Genomic DNA, 25,607 nt, shown 5'->3' with positions numbered 1-25,607 from the left:
CACATCTACTGGGCTTCTCCGCCAGGCCGGGTGCCACGTTGGGCACCGAGGGACCCCCAGAGCAGCGAGAATGAAGGCGAGGGCACGCCGCCTAAGTGAGGGTGACCAGGGGTCTCTCCGAGGGGGACATTTGAGTCGAGGCCTGAATGACGAGGAGGAGGCAGGTTTGAAGTTCTGAAGGGAGAGCGTCCCAGGAAGAGTGAGCACCGGGCACAGCCCTGAGGCTGGAATGAGCGTGGGGTCTGCAGACCACCCGGGAAGACGGCCTGGGTGGTCTCTCTCTCAGTGTCGGCTTTCTCATCTGTGAAATGGGCTCAACCACACCCATTCAATAAGGCGGTGAATGTGAGCCTGGTGGGTGGCCCGTGAGCGGTGCCTATATTTCATCCTAGCCCTAACAACAGGTCTGGCACTGGCATCCTTTGGGGCTCCATTTCAGCACCATCCACCAGCCCCAAACCCACCCCACCCTGCACGTGGGGTTGCCCAACAGTCAGGCCACTAGTGAAGATCCATAGGTCTCGTCCAGGGGCACTGCTCTTTACAGGTTACAAAGCATTGCTCCCGTCTTCCCAGTGCCCTGCAGAACTCGGTGGCTGTGGGGATCTTTTGGATCACTGGTGGCGAAGGGTCTGGCCATCCCCAGCCCCTAGCAGGTGCTAAAAGCGTGTCAGGCCCAGGCCCTGCCATGCGTTCCCTACCCCCATGATGGACTGGCGACTTCCAGAGGCCTTTCTTACCACGCTTCCTCATTTGAAGAAAGGAGCCTTTTTTGCCCATGCAGATCTGCAAGCCTGGAAGGCTCTGGCTCACAGCGAAGCGCTGCTGGAATCAGCAGGCAACTCCCCCCCCCAGCAGCTGAAGAAAACCCGGGAGCAGGGGGCTCCTGGGGCCTCCAGCATAGAAGCAGGCGGAGGCCTTGTCAGCCGACCCCTTCCCTCTTCTCCTCAGGCCACTGCCTCCGGATGAGGGCAGGCTCCTGGGTCTCAGCTCTGCCGGATCCCTGCCCTGCCACCTCCATGTCAGCTCTCGGGATGCCGCTTGGATGCCACTGCCTCCAGGAAGCCTGCCTTGACCCTCAGTGAGAGCTGGCTGCTCTCCCATTTGCCCTCCACGCCCCAGGGCTTGCCCCACCGTCTTCCACTGAAGTTTAACCCACATGCGTGCAAGTGCCCAGATGGTAAGGGGCAGCTCAGTGGATGGTCCCAAAATGAACAGCCCCCGGTCAGCAGTGCCCCGTCAAGAAACAGCATCATCTGACCCCTCCTCCACCAGCTACTACCCTACCGCGGGGTACCCCCACCCCGACCTCCATCCCATCAGTTAAGTTTGCCTGTTTTTCTGCTTCACACAAATGCAGTCATCTAACACATCCCCTTCTGTGTCCGGCTTCTCACATTACGTCTAGAGTCACCGTCTGTGTCGTTACCCAGAGCTGTAGATGGTTTACTCTCATTCCCGCGTAGTGTCCTACTGTGTGAATATATCACAATTTATCCATTTCACCATTGATGAGCACTTGGGTAGTTTCTGGTGTTTGGGCTATTAATGAATAGGACTGCTAAGAACAGCCAAGTTTGTGTTTTTTTGGGAAATTTATGTCCACATTTCTGTGGATCATGCCCTGAGAACTGGAATTCTGGGTCACAGGGTAGTCTTCACTAGATGCAGCCAGACTGTTTTCCAAAGTGCTTGCGCCGATTGACGGCCCCACCTACCGTGTAGGAGAGCGCCTGCCGCCCACACCCGCGCCACCCCTAGAACTGCCTGGAAGCCCCTGGAGTTCATCTGCTTAGGTGCCGGTCTCACCATTTGGGAGCACCACAGAAACGGCGGGTGCCGCCTTACCCATGCCTGTGGGTATGTCCCCTGGCCCACGGGAAACCCACGGGAGAGGAAGGGAGGAAGGGAGAGGGGGACGGAACGGGGAGGGCAGAAATCAGAAAGATGGAACGAAAGGATGAGGGAGAGAAAGGAAGGGAAGGAAGAAGGGAGACAGAAGGGAAAAGAAAGAAGGGAGGAAGGCAGGGGGAAAAAAGCATCAAGGAAGCCTCAGTGAATCAGCAGCTCCGTGGCTGGCTGCTGGCAGAGGACAGCGCTGCTGGGGTTGACGCTGTGGCTTGCTGGTTCAGTGAAACCTCAGCCTGTCCCGGAGATGAACACTTGAATAAGTTCCCTTCTCAGCAGTTTCGTTTTAGGATAAAATCTTCTACACAATAGGGTCAGATGTTGAAGACCGTAGGGAAGGCTGGGGGGACAGCATGGTCCCTTCAATTCACCGCAGGGAAGGAGGCGGGGCAGTGGGGTGGGGAGGGGCTTCGCCCATGTGAGATGGGCTCCTCAAGGTACCTGGCTTGGAGACTGGCTGGACAGCCAGCTGCAGGGGCCAAAGCCCCAGCCCAGGACGTGCCCGCAGGCCCGGTGCCCCCACCCATTCCTCCTTCTCCTGCAGCAAGCAGGGGCAGCACCCTGGGTCTTTGGCCAAAGCCAGATTGCTAGGGCAGGGCCTACTGGGCAAACAGAGGCAGGCGTGGTGGAGAGAGAATGGCCTGGCCAGAATCTACCTCCAGGGCAGGGGGGAAGGAAGGGCAGCCCAGCAGTACCGTGTGCAGCCCTGGGCTCCTAGGCTGGCACCATGGCCCCAAAGCCAGCCAGTCCATACTGGATCCAGACTCCAGGAGGGCTGTGGAGCAGTTTGATATGGTTATGAATTCCAAAAATAGATATTGGATTATGTTTGTAATCTGGTCTGTACCTGGGCATGATTAAGTTATGATTAGGGCTTTGATTGGGCCACATCCTTAGGAGGTTGAGTCCCCACAGATAAAAGGCATGGTGAAGAACACAGGTGAGGGTTTTCTGATGTTGGAGTTTGATGCTAAAGTCTTAAGCTGGAGCCCCAGGAAGTCAGCACACAGAGGAAAGAGAAGCCAGCCCCAGAAAGAGAGGACATGAACGAGGAGGAGAACACAGAGGAATAGAGCCGGCTCTTTAGACACGGCAGAAACCCCAGGGAGAGAGACAGAGCCGTTCACCTGATAGTCTACAGTTGACCTTGTGCAGAAAACAGAGGAGCTGAGCCCAGAGGAACCCAGGAAGCCTGAACCCTCACAGACGTCAGCAGCCATCTTGCTCCAACATGTGAAAATAGACTTTGGTCTATCTTCTCTACTTTGGGAAGTAACTTATGCTTTATGGCCTGATACCTGTAAACTCCTACCCCAAATAAATACCCTTTGTAAAAACCAACCAATTTCTGTTATTTTGCATCAGCACCCCTTTGGCTGACTAATACAGCTTGTTTCCCCTACTTTGCTAATTGGGTGCCAGCCTTGGCTTTTGCCAAGGCAGACTCAGTACTGGGAAAAGCACAGAGGCCCTTGAGCCTTTACCTGGAGCAGGAATCCCACCCCCAGTCTGAGTTCCTCAAATCCCCAGGGACAGGGGACTCAGCACCTCACAAGGGCCCCCATGGCCTGGCTGTGCAGCTCTGATGTAGCAAGAGCTACCATAGTTGTAACTCCTTTATGGGCCAGGCACCGTATGATTGCTTCAACACTTTATTTCACAATTGCCTCATGGAATAAGCATGATTAGCACATCCCCATTTTGCAGATGAGGAAACTGAGGCTTAGAGCCTAAAAGCACAGGGCATATGCATGTATTTCCTAGTGCTGTCAACTGAGAGGGCCTAGAAGGAGTAACACTCTAGGGGCACCAAGCCCACCCAGACCCCAAATCTTGGTTTCTAAATACCACTTTCCAAAAAAAAGGAAACAGGGCTTTTTGGAGAAATGGTTGATTCTAGGGTGGAGGCAGGGAAAATACAAGATGAGCCTGAAGCATCTTATTTGCCAGAAAATAAGGGAGTGCTCAAAAAACAAAAGGATGGGGGCATGCCAAATGGCCACAGGAGCTCATATGAAAGAGCTCCCAAGAGCCAGAGCTGGAACAATTTGAGCAACAAAATAAGTAACTTAGTATTGGGTTATAACCTAAAGAATAAAATAAATAAGTGTGGATTCATATTGACATAAACAAATGCTTGAATGAATAAGTAGGGGGAAAAGAACAAACCTTCCTTACAGAAGAATTCCAAGCAACGTATGTAAATTCACACCCTATAGAAGGCAGAGCTTAACCCTTTTAGTGACTTCTCTTCTAAAAAACAAGAATGAAAAGGGGAAAATAGTAACTTTACAGTAGAAAAACCCGGCAGACTCCATCAAGTGATCAAGGTCAACTGCACAGGTGAGAATGCGTTTGAATATCAGGTGTCACCTGATAAGATGATGAGAAGGGCACTTTCCTCTCTGGTCTTCTTCCCCCAAACCCACTTCATGAGAAAAATATCATGAGAAAAATATCAGATAAACCCAAACTGAGGGCCATTCTACAGAACACCAGGATGTCAGGGTCATGAAAACAAGAAAAGGCTGTCACAGACCAGAGGAAACTAAGAAGACACGAGTTTAACTTCAGTGTGAAATCCTGGATTGGATCCTGGAATAGAACAAGGACATTAGTGGAAAAACTGGTAAAATCCAAATAAAGTCTGGAGTTCAGTTACTAGTAATGTACCAATGTGGGTTTCTTCGTTTTGACGACGGTGGCCCGGAACGGACACTATTGACAGCAGGGGAAACGGGTGAGGGACGGGAACTCTCTGTTCTATCTTTGCAACTTTTCTCTAAATCTAAAATTATTCCAAAATAAAAAGTTTATTTAAAAAAAATCACATGAGGAATAAATGTCTGAACCAGAATTCAGACTCAAATACGTCCCCTTTCCCAAGCCCACCCATACACTCCACCCCTCCCTGCACCAATCATGTTAGAAAGTCATTCCCGAAGGCTTTCTGAGCTTCTCCCCACCTGCTCCATGTTTGCCCTCTGGGACCACCCCAACTCTTCCATTTTCTCTGCCCCGTGACCTCCTTCAGGGGGGTGAAGGATGTCCCCCGTCTTCCCAAGTGTCCACATCCCCAAGCTCATTATTCCCAGCTCCTTCTGCTCCCTTAGATGACTTGGATTCCAAAGAACACTGGCCTCCTTGGCACTGACACCCATCCCTTTGCGACAGTCCCCAGTTCCCCTTGGAGACTATGGGAGTCGAGGGAAGATATGCCCCAACCTTGCTCCAGGGAGAGAGCATGTGACTGACACTGGGCCTATCAGCACACACCATCCTCTGGCAACTATGATTGGCCCAGGCGTGGCCACATGACCTAAGCTGGTCCAATCAGAGGGAATCCCAGGACTTGAACTGGGAATGCTGAGACATAGAAAATTCTCTTCTTATATGTTGGATGAGAACAAAGATGCCTCTGGAAGCCTTAAGATGAAGTTATGCCAAGGATAGTAGAATAGAGAGACGGAAAGAACTAGGTCCTCAGTGACATCACTGAGCCACTGTACCAAGTCTTGCCTGAAACCCACCCTATCTCTGAACTTCTCAGTTAAGAGAACTATGGTAGGCCGAAAATTGTCATCCCCCTCACAAAAAATATTCATGTCCTAATACCTGGAACCTGTGAACGTTAGCTGGAGAAAGAACGAAGGTAAGGAGGCAGGGAGGGAGGAAGGAAGGAAGAAAAGGTCTTGGCCGGTATGATTAAATTAAGAACCTTGAGAGGGGAGATTATTCTGGATTATCTGAATGAGCCCTAAATGCAATCACACTGTATCCTATAGAAGGGAGGCAGAGTGAGATTTGACACAGACAGGTTAAGAGGGGGGTAGGACCTTGGAAGCAGAGAGGGGAGCGATGTGGCCCCAAGGCAAGGAATGCTGCAGCCGCCAGAAGCTGGGAGAGCAAGGACTGCGCTCTCCCCTAGGGCCCCTGCCCACACTTTTATTTCGGCCCCGCAAGACTGATTTTGGACTTCTGGCCTCCAGAACTGAGAGAAAATAAATTTCTGTTGCTTTAGGACACTGCAGTATTTTGTTTCAGCAGCCATCGGAAACTAAGACGAGCGCTAATTAGTCTCTTTAAGAGCGAAGCCTGCTTGAAGCTGGTGTTTTGTTACTTGCAACTAAAGGCAGCCCAACTAATACACGGCCCCTCTGCCACCCTGGTTACCCTCCTCTGGTTAAGAGTTTTTTGTCTCGAGAAAAGCAAATCAGAGGGAACCAGAGACTCTCCTGCTCTTCGGCTGGGGACATGGGGCTGGCATCAGGTGGCTCACAGACTCCACGCCAAGGCATCATGGGAGTTTATTTACAAACAAGCCGCAGCAATCAGCAATCGCTCAGGCTGCGGCCACGGAGGAGAGCCCAGACAGACACAGGGCCCAGCACCCATCAGCCCCAAAGCTTTCCCCAGCCAGACCCCTGCCAAGAGGGCCAAGAGCCAGGGGCACAGAAGGGAGAGGGCTCAAGTCTCCGCCAGCTCTCAGGGGTCACCTGTTGGGACCCCCTCACCAGAGGAGGACACTGTGGGCACTGAGGAGCGTGAGGCCAGGAGGCCCTCTGGAGGCCCCCACCCTCAGCCATGTCCAGGCCCTCGCTGCCAGGACCACGGAGCAGAAGGGCCGGCAGCAGCGGCATAGGGCGTGGTGGTGCCGGGGGCCTCTTCCAGACCTTTCGGGGAGCCGGGCAGGGAGCTGGTGTCCCCGGCCAGGCCGCCCATCACGCGGGGGACTCCCCCACCTTGCTGGCCGCGCTCGTGATCCGCTTGTTCTCCCGGAGGTTTCGGAGGCGAGCGCTGAGGCTGCTGATCTCTTCCACGTAGGCCTGGGGCACCCACCCCTTCTCGCCATCCGCCAGGCGGACCCCCTCCAGCCAGCCTAGGGGCGCACGGGCCAGGGGCAGCATCAGCGGCATCCAGGCCTGGGAGGGGCGGCCTTGGCCCTGATGAGAGCCTTGTCCGCGCCCCTGGGGCCGGCGTCCCCTCGACTCAGCACTCTGATTCCAGGAGCCCCACAGGGGGCCTTCTGATCTGTTCTGAGATCAGCCTCCGAGTAGGATATTTCCCATCCTCCCTCATCACTCTTGATCCAGCACCTTCGCAGCAGGAAGGTCCTCCTGTCTAACCTGATTCTACCCACAGGCCATGGTCAGCCAACACTCGCATCTTTCCCAGTGGTGTCTTAGCCACCCAGGTACCTCCTGCCCGCACGGGCACCTCCCCTCACCATCACTGGTCCAGGTCCTCACTGCCAGGATGTCGGTCTTCTCCAAGGTCAGCTCGTCCGGCTGCAGGGCCTGGTAGGTCCTGACACACTGCACCTGGGGGCGGTCTGACAGCCCAGGGGAAGAGAGTCAAGGAAACCCCCGAGGGCAGGGGGGCAGGCAGGGAGGGGCAGTGGGAGGGAGGGAGAGGGTGGGGGTGCTCTTTTCCTGTGTCCGCTCCCATGCCACAGGCCTACGTGCAGGACGCCGGGACCCTGGCCTGCCCCGGTCACGCCTCTCCTCTCTGACCCTCAACAGAAGCCCTGGGGACTCCGGTTCCCACTTCTGCGCCAAGGGTCCCCATTTCCCCAGCTTGATCTTGACTTCCAGGCCCTAAAATCCAACTGCTCCCAGACACCCTGCCTCTGGGTATCCCACAAAACTTAAGAGCCCCTTCAGATGCCCCCATTTCCCTTCCCAACTGGGGCTCAAGTCAGGGCTCTCCCCTGTTGAAAACCTTCCTCTTAGAACAAAACCCCGTCCTTCCCACGGCCTCCACGGTCCTGGGTGACTGGGGTCACCCCCTCACCAGCCTCGTCTTCTCCCATCTCCCCGTGGCTCCTGAAGCTCCAGGCACACTGGCCTCCCTGCGTTCATCGTTCCCGACACCTCCTGCCTCAGGGCCTTTGCACTGGCTGCTCCTTTTGTGGACAGCACTCTCCCCAGACCTTTTCATGCTGCCCCTCCTCATCCTTCAGGGGCCCTCCCTGACCACCTCTCTGGTATAGAGGGCTTGTCCCCTCCCCAGCCAAGACAGGCCTCCGAACTCAAGGCAGAGAACCTGCCCCACTCCAGGCCCTGAGCCTCTGCCGTCAGACGGAGCCGGCTGGTAGCACGAGAAGGCACGGGCTTTGGGGCCAGACCCGGCCTGAATGCCAGCTCTGCCACCAACTGGCTCTGTGACCTTGGGCAAGTCACGTAACTTTTCTGCACTTCCGTTTTCTCAGATACGAAAAAATGAGTCCACCTGCCAGGGTCGGGACGAGGACTAAATAACAGAAATGTGTATAGAAAGCCCCTAGCCGCGGGCCTGGTGCCACGGCATGGGCCCAGGAGAAAGGAATCCCCTTCCTTCCCCTTGGCTACCTAAAGCTCAGCGTGACTCCCTGTGCTCAGGCACCTTCGATAGCTACCTGGGGCCCACTGGATCAGGGTCCTCGACGGCTCGGCTGCACCCTGCCTTCCCGCCTCACGTCACACCCTAAGGAGAAGCTTCTGGCCCAACAGAGCAGATCCTGCACTGACCCTGCCCCCCCACTGCCCCCCCCCCCGGCCACTCTAATTCCCGTCCTCTTTGCCACCGATGTGAAGACAGAGACAGTGCTGGCTTCCAGTCCCCAGTCGGCCACTCAGTAGCTGGGCGAGCCTGGGCAGCCTGCTTCACTGCTCTGAATCCCAGACTCCTAACTTGTAAGCAGGGCTTGTCTGGGGATCAGGTGGGAGGCTGGAAAGGGCTCTGCAAGCTCCAGGGGCTGCCTGTGTCCACAGGGGCCGGCCCATCTTAGCTGAACCCTGCCTGTCCTTCAGGGTTCCTCCGAGCCTTCCCTGAGGGTCCCGGGCCAGCTGGCCTCTCTCCCCGCTGACCCCAGCGCCCCCAGACTCAGCGCAGGAGGAGACGGGGAAAGCAGGGAAGTCCCCAGCCCGGGGACGGGGGCCTGGGGGAGGCGGGAGCCGGGCGGCAGAGGCTACCTTCCCCCTCGCTGATGGCCTCCTTGTCCTCCTGGGGGCTGGAGGGGCACATGGCGGAGATCCACCGCTGCTTCTCACTCCTGGGAGAACGGGGCTGAGTTGTCACAACATGCAAAGCATGCCTCCCAGCGCGGGGCCACAGGAACCAGGGCTGGGAGGATCGGGCATGAGGGCCAGGCCCCTGGCCCAGGCCGTGTCCCCCGACCCAGCACTCTGTTCCCAAGCCTGCGCCCCGCCCAGCTCTGAGCATAAGGACAGAGCAGGCCCAGAAGCCCCCGGGCGCCCGCTGTGTCCAGATCCTGCCTTAGGTCACCCTCTTGAAGCCAGAGGCAGATAAAGGAGCACGAGGATTTTCACCCAAGAGATGCCCAGCGGCTGAGGGGGAGTGGCCAGCCCGCCTGGTACCACCTGCAGGAGCACAGACCACTGCTCTGCCACCCACGCTTGCCCTCTGCCCAGGTCAGGGGTGATGCCTCCGCCTTCCCCATTCCCAGGCCCTGGCCCACCCGGAGGCCACTCACTCCGTCCGGGCCCTCAGCAGGAACTGGTGCTTCGTGTGCTGCCCAGGGAGGAGCTGGAGGAGGAACACGTGGCCAGGGATGCCCTGAAGCTTCAGACTCAGGTCCTTCACCTGCAACTCGGCCATCTTGGCATGGACGAAAACGGCAAACTTCCCCAGCCTGTGGGGCGGTGGGAGGGGAGGTCAGCCTGGCCCCGGCCTGGGCCCCCCGCCCCCTCCTCAGGACAGGTGAGCTCGGGCTGTCTACCTCTCTGGCAGGGCACTGGCCTCCATGAGGGCCAGCAAAGTCCCCAAAAGGAACTGGGAACACCATCCCTGCTGGCTCGGTGACAGGTGGACGGAGATGGAGAGGGTCCCCGACCCCAGGCTTTCAATTTCTCTCCGAACCTCCCCTCTGAGCTCCAGTTCTAGAGAACCAACTGAACAGCTCTCTGGATGAGAACCAGCTCCCCTGCGGGGCGTCTAAGTCCCCAACACATAAGCTCCAGGAAGACGGAACTTGCCCGTCGTGTTCACCGCTATACCCGACACTGCCCAGCCCAATTTTTGGGTTCAAGAAACACTTGTGGAATGGATGGGTGGATGGGTGGGGTGGCTGATGAGTTGGTGGACGGATAGACGGGTGGGAGGATGGGTGGGTGGGTGGGTGAAGGATGACCCATTGGTTCCTTCATCTCATTGTAACAACTCTGGATCTTCCACTCCAAACCAGATCGTCGTCAACATTGCCCATCACGTGGGCGACCCCCACCACGCTGCCCAAGACGAAACTCTGAAGTCATCGTTGTCTCTTCTCCCCCTCCTCCCTAACTGGTAGCCCACCTCATCTTGTCTGTCCACCTTACTGGCCCTGGAATCCGTTTATCCCAAGCCTCCTGCCACTTCTGGAGCAGAGCACACCTACTCTTACCTGGACAACTGCAAGAGCCTCTGGTCTCTCCCCCTCCAATCCATCCTCCAAATTGGTCAGGAGTAAAATGTCACTCCTCTGCCTGACTCTCCATGGCTCCCTGCTACCCTCAGAGTAAATCTAATCTCTACCAAGACCTTTGACCTCCCAACTTCCCTCTCCTGCCCTCCCCCTCTACAAATCTAGCCACATTAGGCTTCATCGTTCACCAAATACACTCTGACTCTTATACCCTACTGTGACCTTGCTAGACCCCCCAAACCTCTTTCTCTACCTGGAAGACCCCTATTCATCCTTCAAAACCCAGTTTAAATGCTCTTTCCTCTGTGAAGCTTTCTGATTCTCGCCCCACACCTGGGGCTGCCATAGTACCAGTACACTCGGCTTCCACCCTAACCCTGAGCTCATGGTTATCAGAAAGTGTTTTCAACAGTCCTAGGAGCAGAGAACAAGCCTCATTTATTTTTATGTCCCCAGAAGAGGGTCTGGTACAGAGGAGTTCATCATGATTCATTGAATGAATGAAAAAAATCAGGAATGAACTCTTCCCATAACATAAGACATCCATCCCTCATCTCACTCAGCCTTAAGGGCCGCCTCCTCCAGGAAGTCTTCTCTCTCATTTCTCACTTATAATTGTCACAGCTTACAGGGAGGGAGGGCTCACGATGTGTCGGGACCTGTGCCAAGCTCTTTTCATGCATTATCACACTGAATCTCACACAGCCCCACGTGGCAGGCTCTACTTTACAGATGGAAGACAGGAGAGCACAGTGGTTAAGAGCCTGGGGTCTGGCATCAGGCAGACCTGGACTCCTGGCCCCTCCACTTATTAGTTCCACGATCTTGAGATTAACGAGGGAGGTGCTTAGTGGACTACAAGGAATAATCCAAATAGCACACCTGGCGAAGAACAGGCACTCATGGAAGTGTTGGCTGTTACCATTACTCAGGGCAGAGCTGGGACTCCAGCACTGGACTCTTAGTCTCTGTTCTAACTGGCCTAAGTCCAGAGCAGAGAGTTCAAGTCTTCCATGCATGGTCCAGCCCTTGAGTCTCTGGTCTGGAAGCTGGGCCTGCCTTGCACCTCTGCCTTCACCGTGGGAGACTCCAAGGCACAGGGTGTCGGCAGCACAGTCTGGCACAGGCTGGGGCTCGGGGCTCACTGATGGACTGGTTGTGAGCCCATCCGTGAGAAGGGAGCCTGGCTCCCCTCTCCTAACAGCCCACCCTGCCCCGACTCACTCCTTCCGCCGGGAGAGCAGCAGGCAGTCATTGAAGAGATGCAGGTAGACTGCCTTGCTGGACAGCTTCAGCTTGGCAGGGGGCGCCGCGGGCAGTGGTGCCAGCTCCACCAGCTCGCCGTGCCGGACCAGCCAGCGGGCCTGAGAGATCAGTGGGAAGATCTGGGGGCACGGAGAAGGCAAGGGGAGAGGGCAGGTCAGGCCCAGAGGCACCAGGGCAGAGAGCACATGCGGGGGGCGCGGGGGGCAGGTGCAGGGCTGCCCCCGGGGGTGCCCCAGGCCCGCCGGCCGCAGGCATGCACCTTGCCCTCAAAGTGGATCTTCTTGCTCAGGTGGATGAGCTCCTCTGTCCTCTTCATGGACTGCACGCTGGCGTTGCACTCTTGTACCAGCTGGGAAGGCCATGGGCAGGTCACCGCAGCCCCCGCACCCCACTTCCCAGAGCCCAGCCTCAGACTCCCGCCTGGGGGCCAGAGACACTGAAGGCTGGAAGCTCTTTGAGCGACATGCTGGGGGAGCCGGGCGGCCCCTGCCCTGCTGAGCTCACCTCCTTGAGTGCGTTGAAGGCCTTGGTGGCCATGCCTTCGTCTTCGGAGCCTTGTGCTGTCCGCTTCAGAATGTTCTAGAAGGGGGGGGGTCGGTGCACTGAGGCTGGCCGGGAACATCCCCAAGCCCCGCCCCCGAGATCTTGCCCACCAACCGGTGCCCAGAAAGGGCTGCGGAGGTCGCAGCAGCTCTGGCCCTGCCCTCCCCCGCAGCCCGGGGCCCTCCGCGTACCTCCACCAGCATCTTGAGGCGGGTGATCCTCTGGAAGGGAAGGATGAGGAAGGAGGTGAGGGGCAGCCGTTGGCACGCAGGAGACTCCTCCAGGCGAGCCAGGATGCTGGGGAATTTAGGGTTCTCCAAGCTGGACAGTGGGGAGGGGTCTAGGGTCACGGGTGGGCCTGAACTCCACGACCGCAGCCACCCCAAGGGTTCTCCGGGTGCCTTCTCAGCCCCTTCCTCCTGCCCCCTGGGCTTGGGGCTCACCTTCTCGCCATCACAGAGCCCCTCCCAGTGTCACCCTTCCTGCGCCCTCGCCCCACTCTGACCCTCCCTCCCTCCTGCCCCCCGTCAGGTCAGAGCCCCCGGCCTACAGCAGGCGCTGGTAGGTGCGCTCCTGGTAGGCCTGATTGGTGACGTAGGGCAGGTAGACGCGGCGGAAGGCCGGACAGTGGCGCAACACCACGTCGCACACGCTGAAGCGCAGCACGTCCGCCTCCAGCCGCTGCTCCAGCTCCTGCAGGAACCTGAAGGGCCGGCGAGGGGTCAGGGGCAGCAGCCCCCCCCCCCGCCCCCCCCCCCCCGAGCCCAGCCCGGGCGCCCCACCGGCCCCAGGCTCGCCCTCCCCCCCGCCCCAGGCCAGGCCGGGGCCCTCCCTCACCTCTCACTGGTGCTTTTGACCTCGGGCAGTTTGGAGAAGAGCCACTGCTTGTCCTGCGCCCCCAGGCACTCGCTCAACTCGGCTGAGCCCAAGAAGTGGCCCACGGCCACCGACAGGCTGTGGATGTACGAGGCCTCGGACGTGATCAGCTCGAACTTGGCCTGAGCAGGGCGGACGTGGGGCTGAAGCCGCCGGACCAGCCCACCTGGGTCCCCAGGGCCTCGCATCCCCCACCCCAGCCCGGGCTTCTGGCTCCACCCCCAATGACCCCGCCCTCCCACTAGCCCCGCCCACCTGCCTCCGCCCCTGCCCTCAGCCCTCGCCCAGTGCACGTGCTTCTCCCGGGGCTCCACCCCAATTCCGTCCCCGCCGGGTCTAGCGCAGATTCCGGGGCTCCTCCGGCCCGGTCCGGCGCTAGACCTCGTCCCCTCTCCTAGGTTCGCCACGTCCCTCTGGCACCCCTGCCCTCGTTGTCCTTCCAGCCTGCCCCGCCTTGGCGGTCTTTGCACCCGCCCCGCCGCTGCAAGCCCCGCGGGTCCGCACCCCCCTTTGGTGGCCCGCCTTCGCCGCCGGATCCCGCACAGTCCCGCACGCCCCGTTTCCCTGCGGCCCCCGCCCCACCTCGTGCCGGGGCCACCTCGTGCCGTTTCTGGAACCCCTGGCCCCACCCCTCCCTCCGCGCCCCGGGCCCCCCTCCCCCAGCCCCGCCCCCTGCGGCCCCGCCGCGCGGGTCCCGGCGCCCACCTCCTGCAGTTTGCAGTCGCGCAGGCTCAGCGTGGCCAGGACGCCGCTGCCGCGCACGTCGGGGATGTCCTGCCACAGCGAGAAGGTGGAGCCTCGCGCCGAGCGCTGCGCCCGGAAGGAGCTGCTGGGGGAGAGGTTGACGCGCGGCGGCCCGGGCCCCTCCTCCGCGCCCTCGTCCCCGTCCCCCGGGCCCTCCTCCTCGCGCTGCTGCCGCCGCAGCTCGCGGGCGCTGGCCACGTCGCTGTATTCCTGGTAGAGGACCGCTGCGCGGGGAGAGGCGCGGGAGGCCCGTGGGGCGCCCGCCCGCCCGGCCCCGCTGCTCCCCGGCCCCCGAGAGGCTGCCTCTGAACAAACCCGCAGGTCGGGACCCAGTGGATTCCCGCCTGCCTTCCTTCATTGATTAAACACTAATTAAGCACCAACTGTGTGCCAGCGCCAGGGCTAGACCCTGAGAATTAACTCCCTCTCCCTCACTCGATCCCTACCTGCTCCCAGCTCTCCAAGCCCCCCGTTTTCCAGTTCCCTCGCCCCACCCCTACCCCCAGACCCTTTCTCCGTGGCCCCCTCCCACTTACAATTAAGGAGGAACCGAGACCGGCGACGCTCGCTGGCGCTCCTGGAACCCAGAGCCGGCTCTTCCTGCGTGTCCAGCCTGGGAAAGAAACGGCGTCAGGGCCCACCTTCGGGTACACCCGGCTTCAGACTCGCGCCCCGAGTGGCAGAGGGTACCTGGGCTCGGGCCAGCCGCCACTCGGGTCAGCAGGGGCTGACAGCGCCACGTCCACGTGCGCCTCTGCGCTGCACGACTCCCTGCCAGCTTTCCCTGGGAGGGAGAGATCCGAGGTGGCCCTGGGTACCGGGCACCATAGCCCAGCTGGCCAGGACCCAGGCGCAGGTGTCCTGGGAGCCGGCCGTGCCCTCCAGCCCACCTCCCGCTCCTGGGCTGCTCTGGCAGTCGCTCCCCCCACCCCCCAGGAGCGGGTACCTTCCCGGACTGCTCCAGGGCCTGCCCCCGGGGTCGGGGCCCTGGCGGTGGAATTGCGCCCAAGGCGCAGGGAGGAGTGCAGCCTGGTCATCAGCTCCGAGGCTGAGAAGCGCCTGCGCTCGGGCCCCTCGAGGCCCGCACGGGTGGGCCTGGACAGCTCTGGCCGCTTCGGCTCCTCCGTGCGCAGGGCCTGCTCCCGCGCCGGCCCGCCATGCTCCAGGAAGACGGCCTGGGCTTCAGCGCTGCCAGCCGCCTCCTCACACTGGTACACCCTCATCTTGCGCCCTGGGGGAAAGGGTGAGGCACAGGCTGCCACCCACTGGGGTCTCTCCCAGACCCCTCCCCACTGCTGTCCTGCAGCCTGAGCCCTGAGGGACACCATGGCCAAGGGAAGGACCGATGTTTTTTACCAGGATCTGATCCCCAGGGCATAGCGGTTGTGGGGGGAGGCGAGCACAGTGCCTGACTGCCGTGGGCAAAGGACCAGGGGCCAGGACAGCCACTTCCTTGCCGTGGCCTTTGGCAGGCCACTCACCTTCCCCCGAGTCCCAGGTCCCTTATCACTGGAATCTACCCGTCCGTCCTGACTGGGGGACCCTGGGGCTTAAAGGGTCCTAAAAGAGCCACCCAGCCCCTCCCCACCCCAGTGTACCCTCCCACCCTCTCAGGGTGACTCACAGGCTGACTTCTTCTCTGAGCCATGGCTGGCCCGGCGCTGCGGCTGTGGGTGCTGGAGACTCCAGGGTCCCTCCAGGGCTGGGGGCTGAGCACCAGGACAGTGCGGCCAGCTGCCAGCCCTGCTGGGCCGCATCCCGCCGCTGGGGGAGATCTCCGTGTCTGGGCCTCCTGGGGACGGTGGCCATAGCAGCCCTTGGAGAGGGGCAGGGGTCCCCAGGGACCAGCGACTGCCAGGAGCCCGCAGCTCCTCCGGGGCAACAGGGAAGAGGTCCAGATAGACAGGGCTCGGGGGCTGCAGGGTGGGCAGCTCCACAAAGGACAGACTCTCCTGCTGGCACACGGCCACTGGGCGGCAGGCAGTGCCAGGTGGCCCAGCTAGGTGGGGCTGGAGGGTGGCACGTGGCCCACAGTCCATTCCTCCTTTGCTCTGCCACCCACCTGGGCCTGCAGGGGAAAGGGTGTCAGAGCCAGACACAGGACAGCAGGGCTGGCCAGGAAGCCACCATGTCCCGGAAGCCTGGACAGGCCCATGTACATGTTACGAACATCTGTACAAACACAGTCACACACCGAATCAGGTAGTCACTGCTACTACTTACTTGGTACTTACTGAGAAGCAGACCAAGTGGTTTACACACATTAGCTCACTGAACCCCCAAAACAGTCCTATGAGTTGATGGTATTATCATCCCCATTTTATAGGTGAGGAAAGCGAGGCACAGAGAGGAGGGAAATGGTGGAGCCAGATTCAACCCCAGGAAGCCTAGCTCCTAAGTCTGTGCAGGCATTCTCTGTCGTACACTGACGTACAACCAGAGACACACACATACGCACGTCACATGGGTCCAGCACACAAGCACGTTGACACAAACACCTTCACAGATACACTCAGACATTTGCAACTGCACACATTCACAGACGCACACGTTTGTACACAACGACATGCATTCACACAGAGACACTTTCTCCAGACACAAACACCCAGACACACACACTGACCCATCAGACGTGTCCATCTCCATTAAAGCTTCTTCCCGCAGAGTCACCTCCCACCCACACGCCAGGAGGCAGACGCACAGGCCCTGAAGTCCTTGCTTTGGTGTGACCCGCTCCCCACCCCCATGCCCGGCGTTGCAGCCCTCAGCATGGAGCGGGGCCCACACCCATGCCAAGCTGGCAGGCGGACCAGCACCCAGGCGCGGGGCGGAGAGCGCCCCAGCCCCTCAGCGTGGGGTGAGAGAGGGGCTCTTCGCCCCCCTCCAGCACCCAGCGCCAGCCCCAGGAGTGGGCCAGGCTGCCCGGGGCCTCTGTGGGCAGGCAGTCATCCTCAGGGCGGGCCTAGGGATCCGAGGGGTCCGGGCCCCCACAGCCCTGCCCTGGGGCCCTGTGCGGGCCGCCCTCCTGCAGCCCCTCACCTCTCCGCGAGGCCCGCTGGGGATGCTGTGCGGCTGCTCCGGCGGGGGAAGCCCTCTCTGCCCAGCTGGCCGGGGGAGATCCCACCCAGACAAAGAGTTTGATTCATCAAACCCTGTGGTGAGGCAGGCGGGTGGGGAGGGAGGGGGCGGGCGGAGGGCTGGGCGGGGGCTGCCCGAGCCTGGCCTCGCTGTGGGCAGGTCGGGCAGCAAGGACCCCCCCAGAGGCCCCCTCCAGCCAAAAGGGCAGTGCCCAGCCTGGAAGGGCCAGGAAACCCAGGAGATGGAAGCTGAGAAGAGGAGTGAGCGCGACCTAGAGAAACAGAAAACCTTCAGAAAGCAATTCCGAAACCGAGACCCCAAAGTGCTCGGAAAAAATAAAAACACCGAAAAACCACAGACGCTGAGACATCCAAGGACTCCAGAGATGGAGATGCAGAGGCAGAGACCGGTGAAAATTTCCGACAGACCTGGTGCTCAGAGACAAATGCCCGATGTGATGACCAGAGCAACCCGTGGAGACAGATGGACAGATGTTTCCTGCCCCGTGGAGTCGCCAGCCTAGTGGAGGAGCCCCAAACAAAAACAGTTATCATCCCAGCTGGCAAGTGGCAAGCCAGAGAAACCACTGGAGGCGAGTGCGGGGCTCAACACAAGGTCAGCATTCCAGGAAGGCTTCCTGGAAGAGGTGACAGCTGTTCCACAGCTGAACTACCCAGGGACACTAAGGTACACATAGACAGGCCTGAGAGAGACAGTGACAGTATCAGTGACCCTGGGATAGAGGGGGGGAGGAGAGAGCCCCGAAGGGGACAGTAGGGTCTGTGACAAGGCCCTCCTCCCTCCACACAGCTCCTCAACTGCTCTCCCGTGTTCTCTTCATCCCTTGTCTGGGGGGGTACATGCAAGAGGAGGTGGCTGCTCCTAAAGGGCAGTTACCCCCCCAGGGCTCCCTGCAGGGGCAGCTCTAGGTTGTACCCCAAGCCTCTGCCCCTCAGGCCTGATCACACTCAGGGGGTCCAACTGAGCACGGTTCTCTAAGCCTCAGTTTCCTCATCTGGCAAATAGGATAGTCCTACCACCTTCATAACACTAATGTGAGAGTTAGGGAAGATTCACGTCAAGTACCTAGCACATAGTTGGAGCTTTGTACTTGATAGTCATTCTTCTGAGTATTTCGCTAGCCAAGGGGATTGCTTGGGCCATGACACAGATGGGGAAACTGAGGCAGTGAGGGGAAGCACACCCTAGTTTGTAGGAGCAGATGGAACAAGACGCGGGGACCGCTGCCCACCAGACAGGTCTCTTTTCTCTCAGCAGTCTTCAGCGTAGAAATTCCAGTTGCTTCCAAGGACACGTGTGCAAGCATACACAGGCACTCCCTCTCCCTTGTATTCTGGGAGATTCTCTCCACTTGGGCTCTGTAAGCCAAACCCACTCACCACCACCACCACCACCACCACCCACAAACATGCATACCAGTTGCAGGGATAAATGAGCAAAACATTGAGCCCCTGGGGCAGAAGCACCCCCAATTCAAGGGGGCAGAAGAGAAGGCTTGGTGCGGGTGAGGGTGGGGTGGAAGGCTTTGTGGGGGAGGGAGGCTGGAGGCATCTTCCACCTCTGCCCAGGCCAAGAGGCAATGGGAATGGCCCACCCAGCTGGGATGCTGGCCCTATGACCTCCAGGGAGGTGGCCCGTCCCATCTAACCCCAACAGTGGGGATCAAGGAGCGACAGAGCTATGTTCATGGTGCTTCCCTGCTGGGACAAAACCTGTCAGAAGAGAGCTGGTCCCAGGGAGCAGGGACTTTGCCCGCCCAGGGCATGATCATAGGGTACAAACTCTAGTGCTCATTAGGCAAGGACCATTCTGGAACTACAGGAAAGAAAACCTGCTTAAGGTTCAAGGCCTGATGTCGACACTGACCAGCTGTGAGGCCTGACGCAAGTCATACCTGGTCTGTACAGTGGCCCCTAACGCCCCTCCTAGCTGTGCCCTCTAAGAAAACTGTGTCATCCTTAGTGTCTCCATAGGCCGAGAAGGATGGGCTGTGGCCAAGGAGATCTTAACCCAGTGGATGCTGCTGGTTGCAAAGAACCATGGGCCTAGCTGGCAAAGCCACAGGGCCCCTGGATCCTACCATGGTCCCTGAGATGTGCCTCTGGCCTCCCGTGCCCAGCTCTTCCCTGCCCCTCCCTGGTGCCCCTGGCTCTGCTGCCCAGAGCAGCCGGGAGCCCTCAGCCCCGTAAGGGACAAAGCCAGACAGGAAGTCATGGCTGGAAAGGGGATCCAGGCCACGCAGGCTGCTGAGCCCCAGAAGGCTCTGAGTGGGTTGGGGCCAGAATCAGAGGCCGGGCAGGCGGCACAAAGGACTCGCTGGGAGAAGACGGGCGGGAGGAGGGCAGGGCTGCGGGCACCGGGGTGGGGCCCTACCTCAGCCAGGGAGCTCCGTCCAGCTGCCGGCAGCGTCCAGGGCTCCAGGCCACCCTGGGGACTCTGGGGCTGCAGCCGGGCCCTCAGGGGGCGATGTCAGAGTGGCCCCTAAGCCAGGCTATGCAAAGCGCCCGGGTATTGTGTGGGGCGGGGAGGGGGGAGGCGAAGGTGGAAGGAACCTCGCAGGCAGGCGGGCGGCTGTCCCAACGTGCCTGCTCCCCGCCCCCCTGCCCCAGAACCGGTTTGGCCAGTCTGGGGTGGGAGAGGGGGGCTGGAACAATGGGAGTTCTATGCCCGGGAGAGGCTCTGGGGACCCCGGCGCACGACGTCCTAATGACAGAGAGAGGCACCGCTCCTCTAAGGAGGCAGGTCGGCCCTCTTCCAGAGCTTCCCAAATGCGAGACGGGCTCTGGGGACTTCTTGAGGCTGGAGAGTTCTGCGGAGGTGCACAGAGAACCTGCTCAGCCTTGGACTCCCCAGGTCCTCGAGAACTCCCAGCCCAGCCCCTCTCTGAGCCCATTACCACTTCTTTGAAATGGGGATGCTCGTGTCTATGGTTGGCAGAGGGCATCGTGAATGACGGTGACGGGTCGCATCTGGCACCATCCTGCTGGCCCCTCCAGCAACACCACCCCTCACGAATGACCAGTCTTCACCTGCTGCCTGGAATGGCCCACCTCCCCATCGCCCAACCACCTCCTCCAGGAAGCCTTCCCAGATGGAACAGGCCCTCAGTCTCAAACCATTTAAATAGCCAGAGCAGAACCAGACTCGAGTAGGGAGGGCCTAGTGTGCCGCGAGTGTACTCTTCCCAACCAACCCCAACCTCCCGCCCCACCTGCGCCCAAGGAAGGGGAAGCTGCTTCCTCCCTATACATTCCTGCCATTCTTTGAGCCCTCGGAAGTTGCCAGGCACGTACTATGAACATGAATCTGTGTGCAAACACTCAGTGCTAATAGCTGTATTGGGCATTTACCGTGTTCCAGGCACTGTTCAGAGCACAATAAATGGGTATTTATTCACTTAGTCTCCACCACAACAGGATGAGATAGACAGTTACTGTTTCCACTATACAGATAAGGACACTGAGGCTTGTGTGGGTTAAGGTCATGGGCATTCTCCCATTTAAATCCCGCATCAGCTCAATGAAGTCCCTATTTTACAGATGATGAAATTGAGGTTCAAAGGGTTGAACACCCAGCCCAAGGTCTCCCGGCTAAGAAGGGGCAGAACCATTCTAGCAAGCAAAGCCAGGGGTTTCTGCCCTTCGCCACGCTGGGCCCCGCCTCGGCAGACTTGTGGGCAGGGCTGCTGGGCAGTACGTGAAAGTCCCTCGAGAGGCGCCAGCTGTCCTAACTGAACTGTCGTTATCATTCATCCAGGACTGGCCTGCATGCACGCAGAGGACGAGGCCCAGGCTTCAGAGGCCCATGGACACTCCCCGGAGTGAGTCCCGGAGGCACCAACTGGTGACTGCTGAGTTCAGAGTAACTGGGGACCCCTCTCCCCTCATACCCACCTCTGCCACCCAGAGCATCGTGACAGCGTGAGAAGACACCGCCCAGTGTGGGTGGGGACCCGATGTCCACAGAGGTGGCGCACACGGGGGTAGAGATGGGTTTACTGTCAGCATTGCACAGAGGGCTGGAGATGGGGCACCCCGGAGGGTGGCGGTGCAGGACTAGGGGTCTCCAGACCGCTCTGACCTTCTGAGCCCAGCTCCCGGTGCCAGCCTCGGGGCCGCTGCTGAGGGTCCTGCCCAGACCCCGAGCCGGAAACCAGAGGGTCCCAGCCGAAGGAGCATCCTGGGGCAGCCAGGCTCCTGGAAGCCCCGGGCTCCGGGGACAGCGCGCCTGCTGCCCTGGGCAGACTGGGCAGACTGGCCATCCAGGGCCGAGCGCCCTGGAGCTCCGCCCGGCGGATCTAAAAGGGGCGGGGCTAGACGAAGGGCGGGGCCGGCGGAAACCCTACGCTCTCCCCCGCTCCGGGCGTGGCCAAGCTAGGGGGCGGGGAAACGGCCGGAGGCGCGGTCAGGGGGCGTGGCCCGTTGGGTGGGTGGGGCCAGGGTCTGCCCGCCGCCGGGAGCAAAGGCAGCGCCGGGAGGTGGGGAGCCCCGCGGGCCCGCCGGGAGCTTCCGCGCTTTATCGTGGTGGCCCCGCGACGAAGGGTGGAAAGAAGAGCGCCGCGCGCTGGGGAGAAGCGGGGCGGAAAGACGATGGCCTCAGAGTGCAAGGCACTGTCCTGAGCGTCTTCGCGGTGTCCCTTCATATTAAAGAAGTAACCTCCCATGGGATGGGCACAATTACTACCCCCCTTTAGCAGAGAAAGAAACCGAAGCACAAAGAGGCTGTCACTTGCCCAAAGACACCTGTGCATGATTGGAACCCCTTACCACAAGGGACCCTCTTAGAGGCAGGGCTAATGAGAGTCTTGGGCAGAAGATGCTTCCTTTCCTTCCTCCAGGTCTATTGCTAATAATAGCGATTATTATTATTAGTGGTCTTAATCCATTGAGCGCCTGTTATGTACCAGGCACTGTAAGAGTGCTTGACATCTTATCTTCATAAGCAACCGTATTATATATAATACATCCCCATGCAAAGCGGGTCAGCGGCAGAGCCTGAACTTGAACCCAGTCTGTCTGACGCAGACAGCTGGGTTCACCTCGAAGGCCACGCTGAAGCCCAGCCCAGTGGCTGCCAGGAGAAGAGGGCGCAGTTCCCCTGCGCATGGAGGAAGGCCTTGTACCTGGCTGGGGGGGGGGCCTGGAGTCTGGCGACGCTCTGGGATATTGGCTTGGCTTCCTGCACCCCCTGGGCTCCCCGCCCTGGGCCTGGCCCTGCCCCTTCAGTCCAGCTCCCCCAGACTCAGCTTCCTGCCCTCCCAGCTAGGCCCCATCCATTCCCCCCACAGGCCCACCTCCATGCCCCAAATTCAGCACCCTGCCCCCTGCCAGGCTCAGCGCTGGCCCCTCCAGCCACTATCCCTTTCCACACACGACCCCTGGCTAGGAGTTCTCCCACCTGCAGGGGTGCCGGCGCCAGTGTGCACTGCTCTAGCCCCGCTGCTGCTGTGTGCTTCTACTGGTACCGGAACACTCCTGTTTCCTTACCTCTGACCCCTGACTTTTGGCCTCAGCGCGCCCCCCCCCCCATCTCATTTCCCTATTTCTAGGCACCCTTTCCCAGTCTGGGACCTCATGCCTCCCTCTGACTCTGTGTCCCTGCCCACTCCCTGCCACCCTGCGTTCACACAGGATGTCCAAAAGGTGGGCCGTGGATTCCAGCCAGAGCAGCCAGGCCTTGCCTGATGCAGGCTCCGCTCTGCACACAAATTTGTGGGCATCCAGTCGGATCTTCACCCACTTGACAAGAGGGGCACCAGCGCGTGATGAACCCAAATTGCAGCACGGGGCAACTGGGGCTGCCGGGCCTGGGGCCTGCTCCTCTGCTGGGCCAGGCCCCCTCTCCAGGTATTCGTTGAACAGGCCTAAATGCTCGGGGAGCTGGGGGGCCCCGCCAGGCCACAGCCCCTGGCCGATCTGGGTGTCCTGCAACCCTGCCAGGTGCCACTTCTGCTGCCAGATCCTCAGCTTCCTGGGGCCAGGAGGCAGGGGGCCAGGTGATGGTTCTTGTGCCAGGAGCTGCCATTTCTTTCCCCCCAACAAACCTAAGAAGCAGTTGCACGATCACCCCCACTCAACAGAGGAGGAAATAGAGACCCAGAGACCTTTCCCCAGGCCCCCCATCCTGGAAGTGGTAGACACAGGCTCAAACCCAGGCTGCTGGGCTCCCGAGTCCAGTGCTCTTAAACTCCGTGCTTCCTGGGTGGCCATTCCCAGTCTTGTAACTGATAAATTAACAGTTGTGTTTTAGTCCACTGAATTGTGTTTTAGGCAATAGTTAACTTTCTGATGTGTTGCAATGTAGCCAAAAGAAAATACCAATAACTGCATTAGTTCACTGAATTACAGCCTTGATATATGTTAGCTTTTGAGGTAGCCAGAAGCAGATATCTGTAAGTGTCGTAAACCACCGAATTGTAACCTGGCTGCCTTGTTTCTTTAATGCTGATACCATGTGTTTAAACCGCGGAACCTTACCAGTAACGGGGCAGTAATTATAACTCCTTCCTGGCCCTACTTGTATCTTCCTATCTTGTTTTGCAACTCTGAAGTGTGGTGCCCTTGTACCTTGCCCCCTTGTTGAGTAACACGAGTCAGCCCAAAGCTGACCGCCCTCGATTCCTAAGTTACCTCGCTAAACCAAAGCAGGGCTAATCAGAGTTGGCCCACCGGACATATGCAGGAGCCTGAACCTTAAGCTCCATGTCAACTAAGCAGCAGTCAACCTGCTATCTCCACCTGCGTCATTATCCTGCGCCTGCCTGCCTTTGTTTGAATGCTATAAAACAGTGGTTGCAGAGACAGATTTATGACCAGTAGGCTTTCTGATCTCCTTGCCTTTGCACGTGGCAATAAACTTTTTCTCTCTTTGAAACCCCGAACCCAGTGTCACATAGTTGGCTCTTCCGTGTGCATCAGGCAGAGAATCCCTGCATCGATCAATAGCAGTCTCTGGAATCCCATTCTTGGACCCCCTCCCCCCAGAATGTAGAAAGCCCTTGGTTTACAAAGCCCTGAAAAAATAAAAAGGTGCTAAAGAGGGGAATGTTGGGAAGGGGGCACGTTCCAGGCAGGGGATTAATGCGTGCAAAGGCAGTGTCACTGTGCCGAGTCACGCAGGCTGCGTGGGACTACTCCAGGGCACCCTTCACACTTTGTTCCCTCAGTGTCCCCTTTCTGCTTTTCCAGTCCTTTAACACCTGTTTAATCAATACTTTATATCAAAATCTCTCTGCGAAATACCTAGCCTGGTTGCCTGACAACCTTTATTGAGGCCAGATAGATGGGGGGTGAGGGGGTGGAAAGCAAATTCATTGACTCACTGAGCTCCTTCCAGATGCACTAGGGACACTGCTGTCAACGCACAAGGTCCCTGCTCTCATGGAACTCACATTTTTGTGGCAGAAGACAGACAATAAACAAGCAAACAAAAAAGAAAATATAATGATAAAAATTTAAAGTGATAGGAGGGAAGCAGATGTGGCTCAACCAACTGGGCTCCCATCTACCATATGGGAGGTCCAGGGTTCAATTCCCAGGGCTGCCTGGTGAAGGCGAGCTGGTCTGTGTGGTGAGCTAGCCGAGGAGAGAGCTGGCCCAAGCAGAGTGCTGGCCTGGGCAGCGAGCTGCCCAAAGCAGTGCTGGCCTGCGCTGGAATGCTAGCCTACACGCAGCAAGCTTCCCCAAGCAGACAGCTGGTGCGGTGTGATGACAAAACAAAAAGAGACACTGAGGAGAGACAATAAGAGATGCAGCAGACCAGGGAGCTGAGGCGGCGCAAGATATTGAGCACCTCTCCCACTCGGGAAGGTCCCAGGATCAGTCCCCAGAGCCACCTAAAGGAAGACAAGCAGACACAGAAGAACACATAGTGAATGGACACAGAGAGGAGACAACTGGAGGGGCGGGGTGTGGAGAGATAAATAAAGAAATAAATCTTTAAAAAAAAAATGAAGTGATAGGGAACCAAGGAGCGGGTCAAAGAAAGTCTCTCTGAAGAAAGCAAGATTAAAGTAGGGGCCTGAATGACAAGAGGCGGGCCATATAAAGTCTGGAGGAAGAGGACTCTCGCAGACAACAGTGCACAACAGTTAGTGCCAAGGCCCAGGGCTGGAAATAACCTTGCCCTATTCAAGGAACAGCCAAGAGCCTGGGGGCTGACATCAGAGCGAGGGGTTTTGGGTGGTTTCCCAAGAGCATCCCATATGAGAATCCACTAAAAGGGTCTGAAGGGGATAAGGCCAGGATTTATGTTGTCAAAAGAACACTCTTGGCAGCTGAGAATAAGTTGAGTGGGGGCAAGCATAGACGCATGGGGACCTTTAAGGAAGCTACTGCAGTGGTGCAGGTGAGAGAGGATGCTGGCCTGGACTGGGTGGTGGCAGTAGAGATGGAGGGAAGCCAACAGGTTCAGGGTCAGTGATGATTAGCTGCTAGGATGGACAGGTGGGGGTGGAATGCTTCTCCCCTCTTCCCGGTTCCAGGCAGGGTCTCTCTTTGAACACCCTGAATACTCCCAATGCTTCACTTCACAAAACCTTCTAATATCCTGATGTCGGGGGACAGGGAAGGACTGGGAAAGGGACCCAGTAAGATGTGTGCAGGAGCCAGATTTGGACCCTGGGATGCTGGACTCCAAAGTCTGAGCTCTTCCCAGCGTGCCCCATGGCCTCAGATCTCTGGCATGTCCAGCGCCGAGCCTGAGCCCACATCACCTCTTCCTCCTGGAAGCGCCTGCAGCCCCAGGGCTGGGCCGAGGTGGCGCTCTT

General features: G+C 58.8%; 1 protein-coding gene across 4 annotated transcripts; it reads right to left on the bottom strand.

Annotated features, from left to right (window-relative positions):
- Positions 1-3,544: 3,544 nt before the first annotated feature.
- Positions 3,545-19,324, bottom strand: ARHGEF19 (Rho guanine nucleotide exchange factor 19). 4 transcript variants are annotated; one of them, XM_058304324.2, is made up of 16 exons: positions 19,214-19,324; positions 15,366-15,809; positions 14,688-14,972; positions 14,432-14,525; positions 14,278-14,354; positions 13,703-13,965; positions 12,959-13,119; positions 12,672-12,824; positions 12,313-12,442; positions 12,083-12,157; positions 11,838-11,927; positions 11,537-11,697; positions 9,383-9,541; positions 8,862-8,941; positions 7,136-7,240; positions 3,545-6,787 (listed from the first exon to the last, which is right to left on the bottom strand). In XM_058304324.2, the coding sequence occupies exons 2-16, from the start codon at positions 15,778-15,780 to the stop codon at positions 6,630-6,632; spliced, it is 2,406 nt and encodes an 801-aa protein (XP_058160307.1). In that variant the 5' UTR covers positions 15,781-15,809; positions 19,214-19,324; the 3' UTR covers positions 3,545-6,629. The 4 variants fall into 4 exon arrangements, with proteins under 4 accessions (XP_058160307.1, XP_058160308.1, XP_071073865.1 ...); XM_058304325.2 differs by having other exon boundaries at positions 15,366-15,450; positions 19,214-19,321; XM_071217764.1 differs by lacking the exon at positions 19,214-19,324 and adding an exon at positions 17,248-17,340.
- Between the last annotated feature and the right edge of the window lie 6,283 nt (positions 19,325-25,607).

The sequence above is a fragment of the Dasypus novemcinctus genome, chromosome 9 (genome assembly GCF_030445035.2).
Source record: "Dasypus novemcinctus isolate mDasNov1 chromosome 9, mDasNov1.1.hap2, whole genome shotgun sequence".
Classification (NCBI taxonomy): domain Eukaryota; kingdom Metazoa; phylum Chordata; class Mammalia; order Cingulata; family Dasypodidae; genus Dasypus; species Dasypus novemcinctus.
Note: the sequence above shows the minus strand (reverse complement) of the source record. Positions and strands in the feature narration are given on the sequence as shown.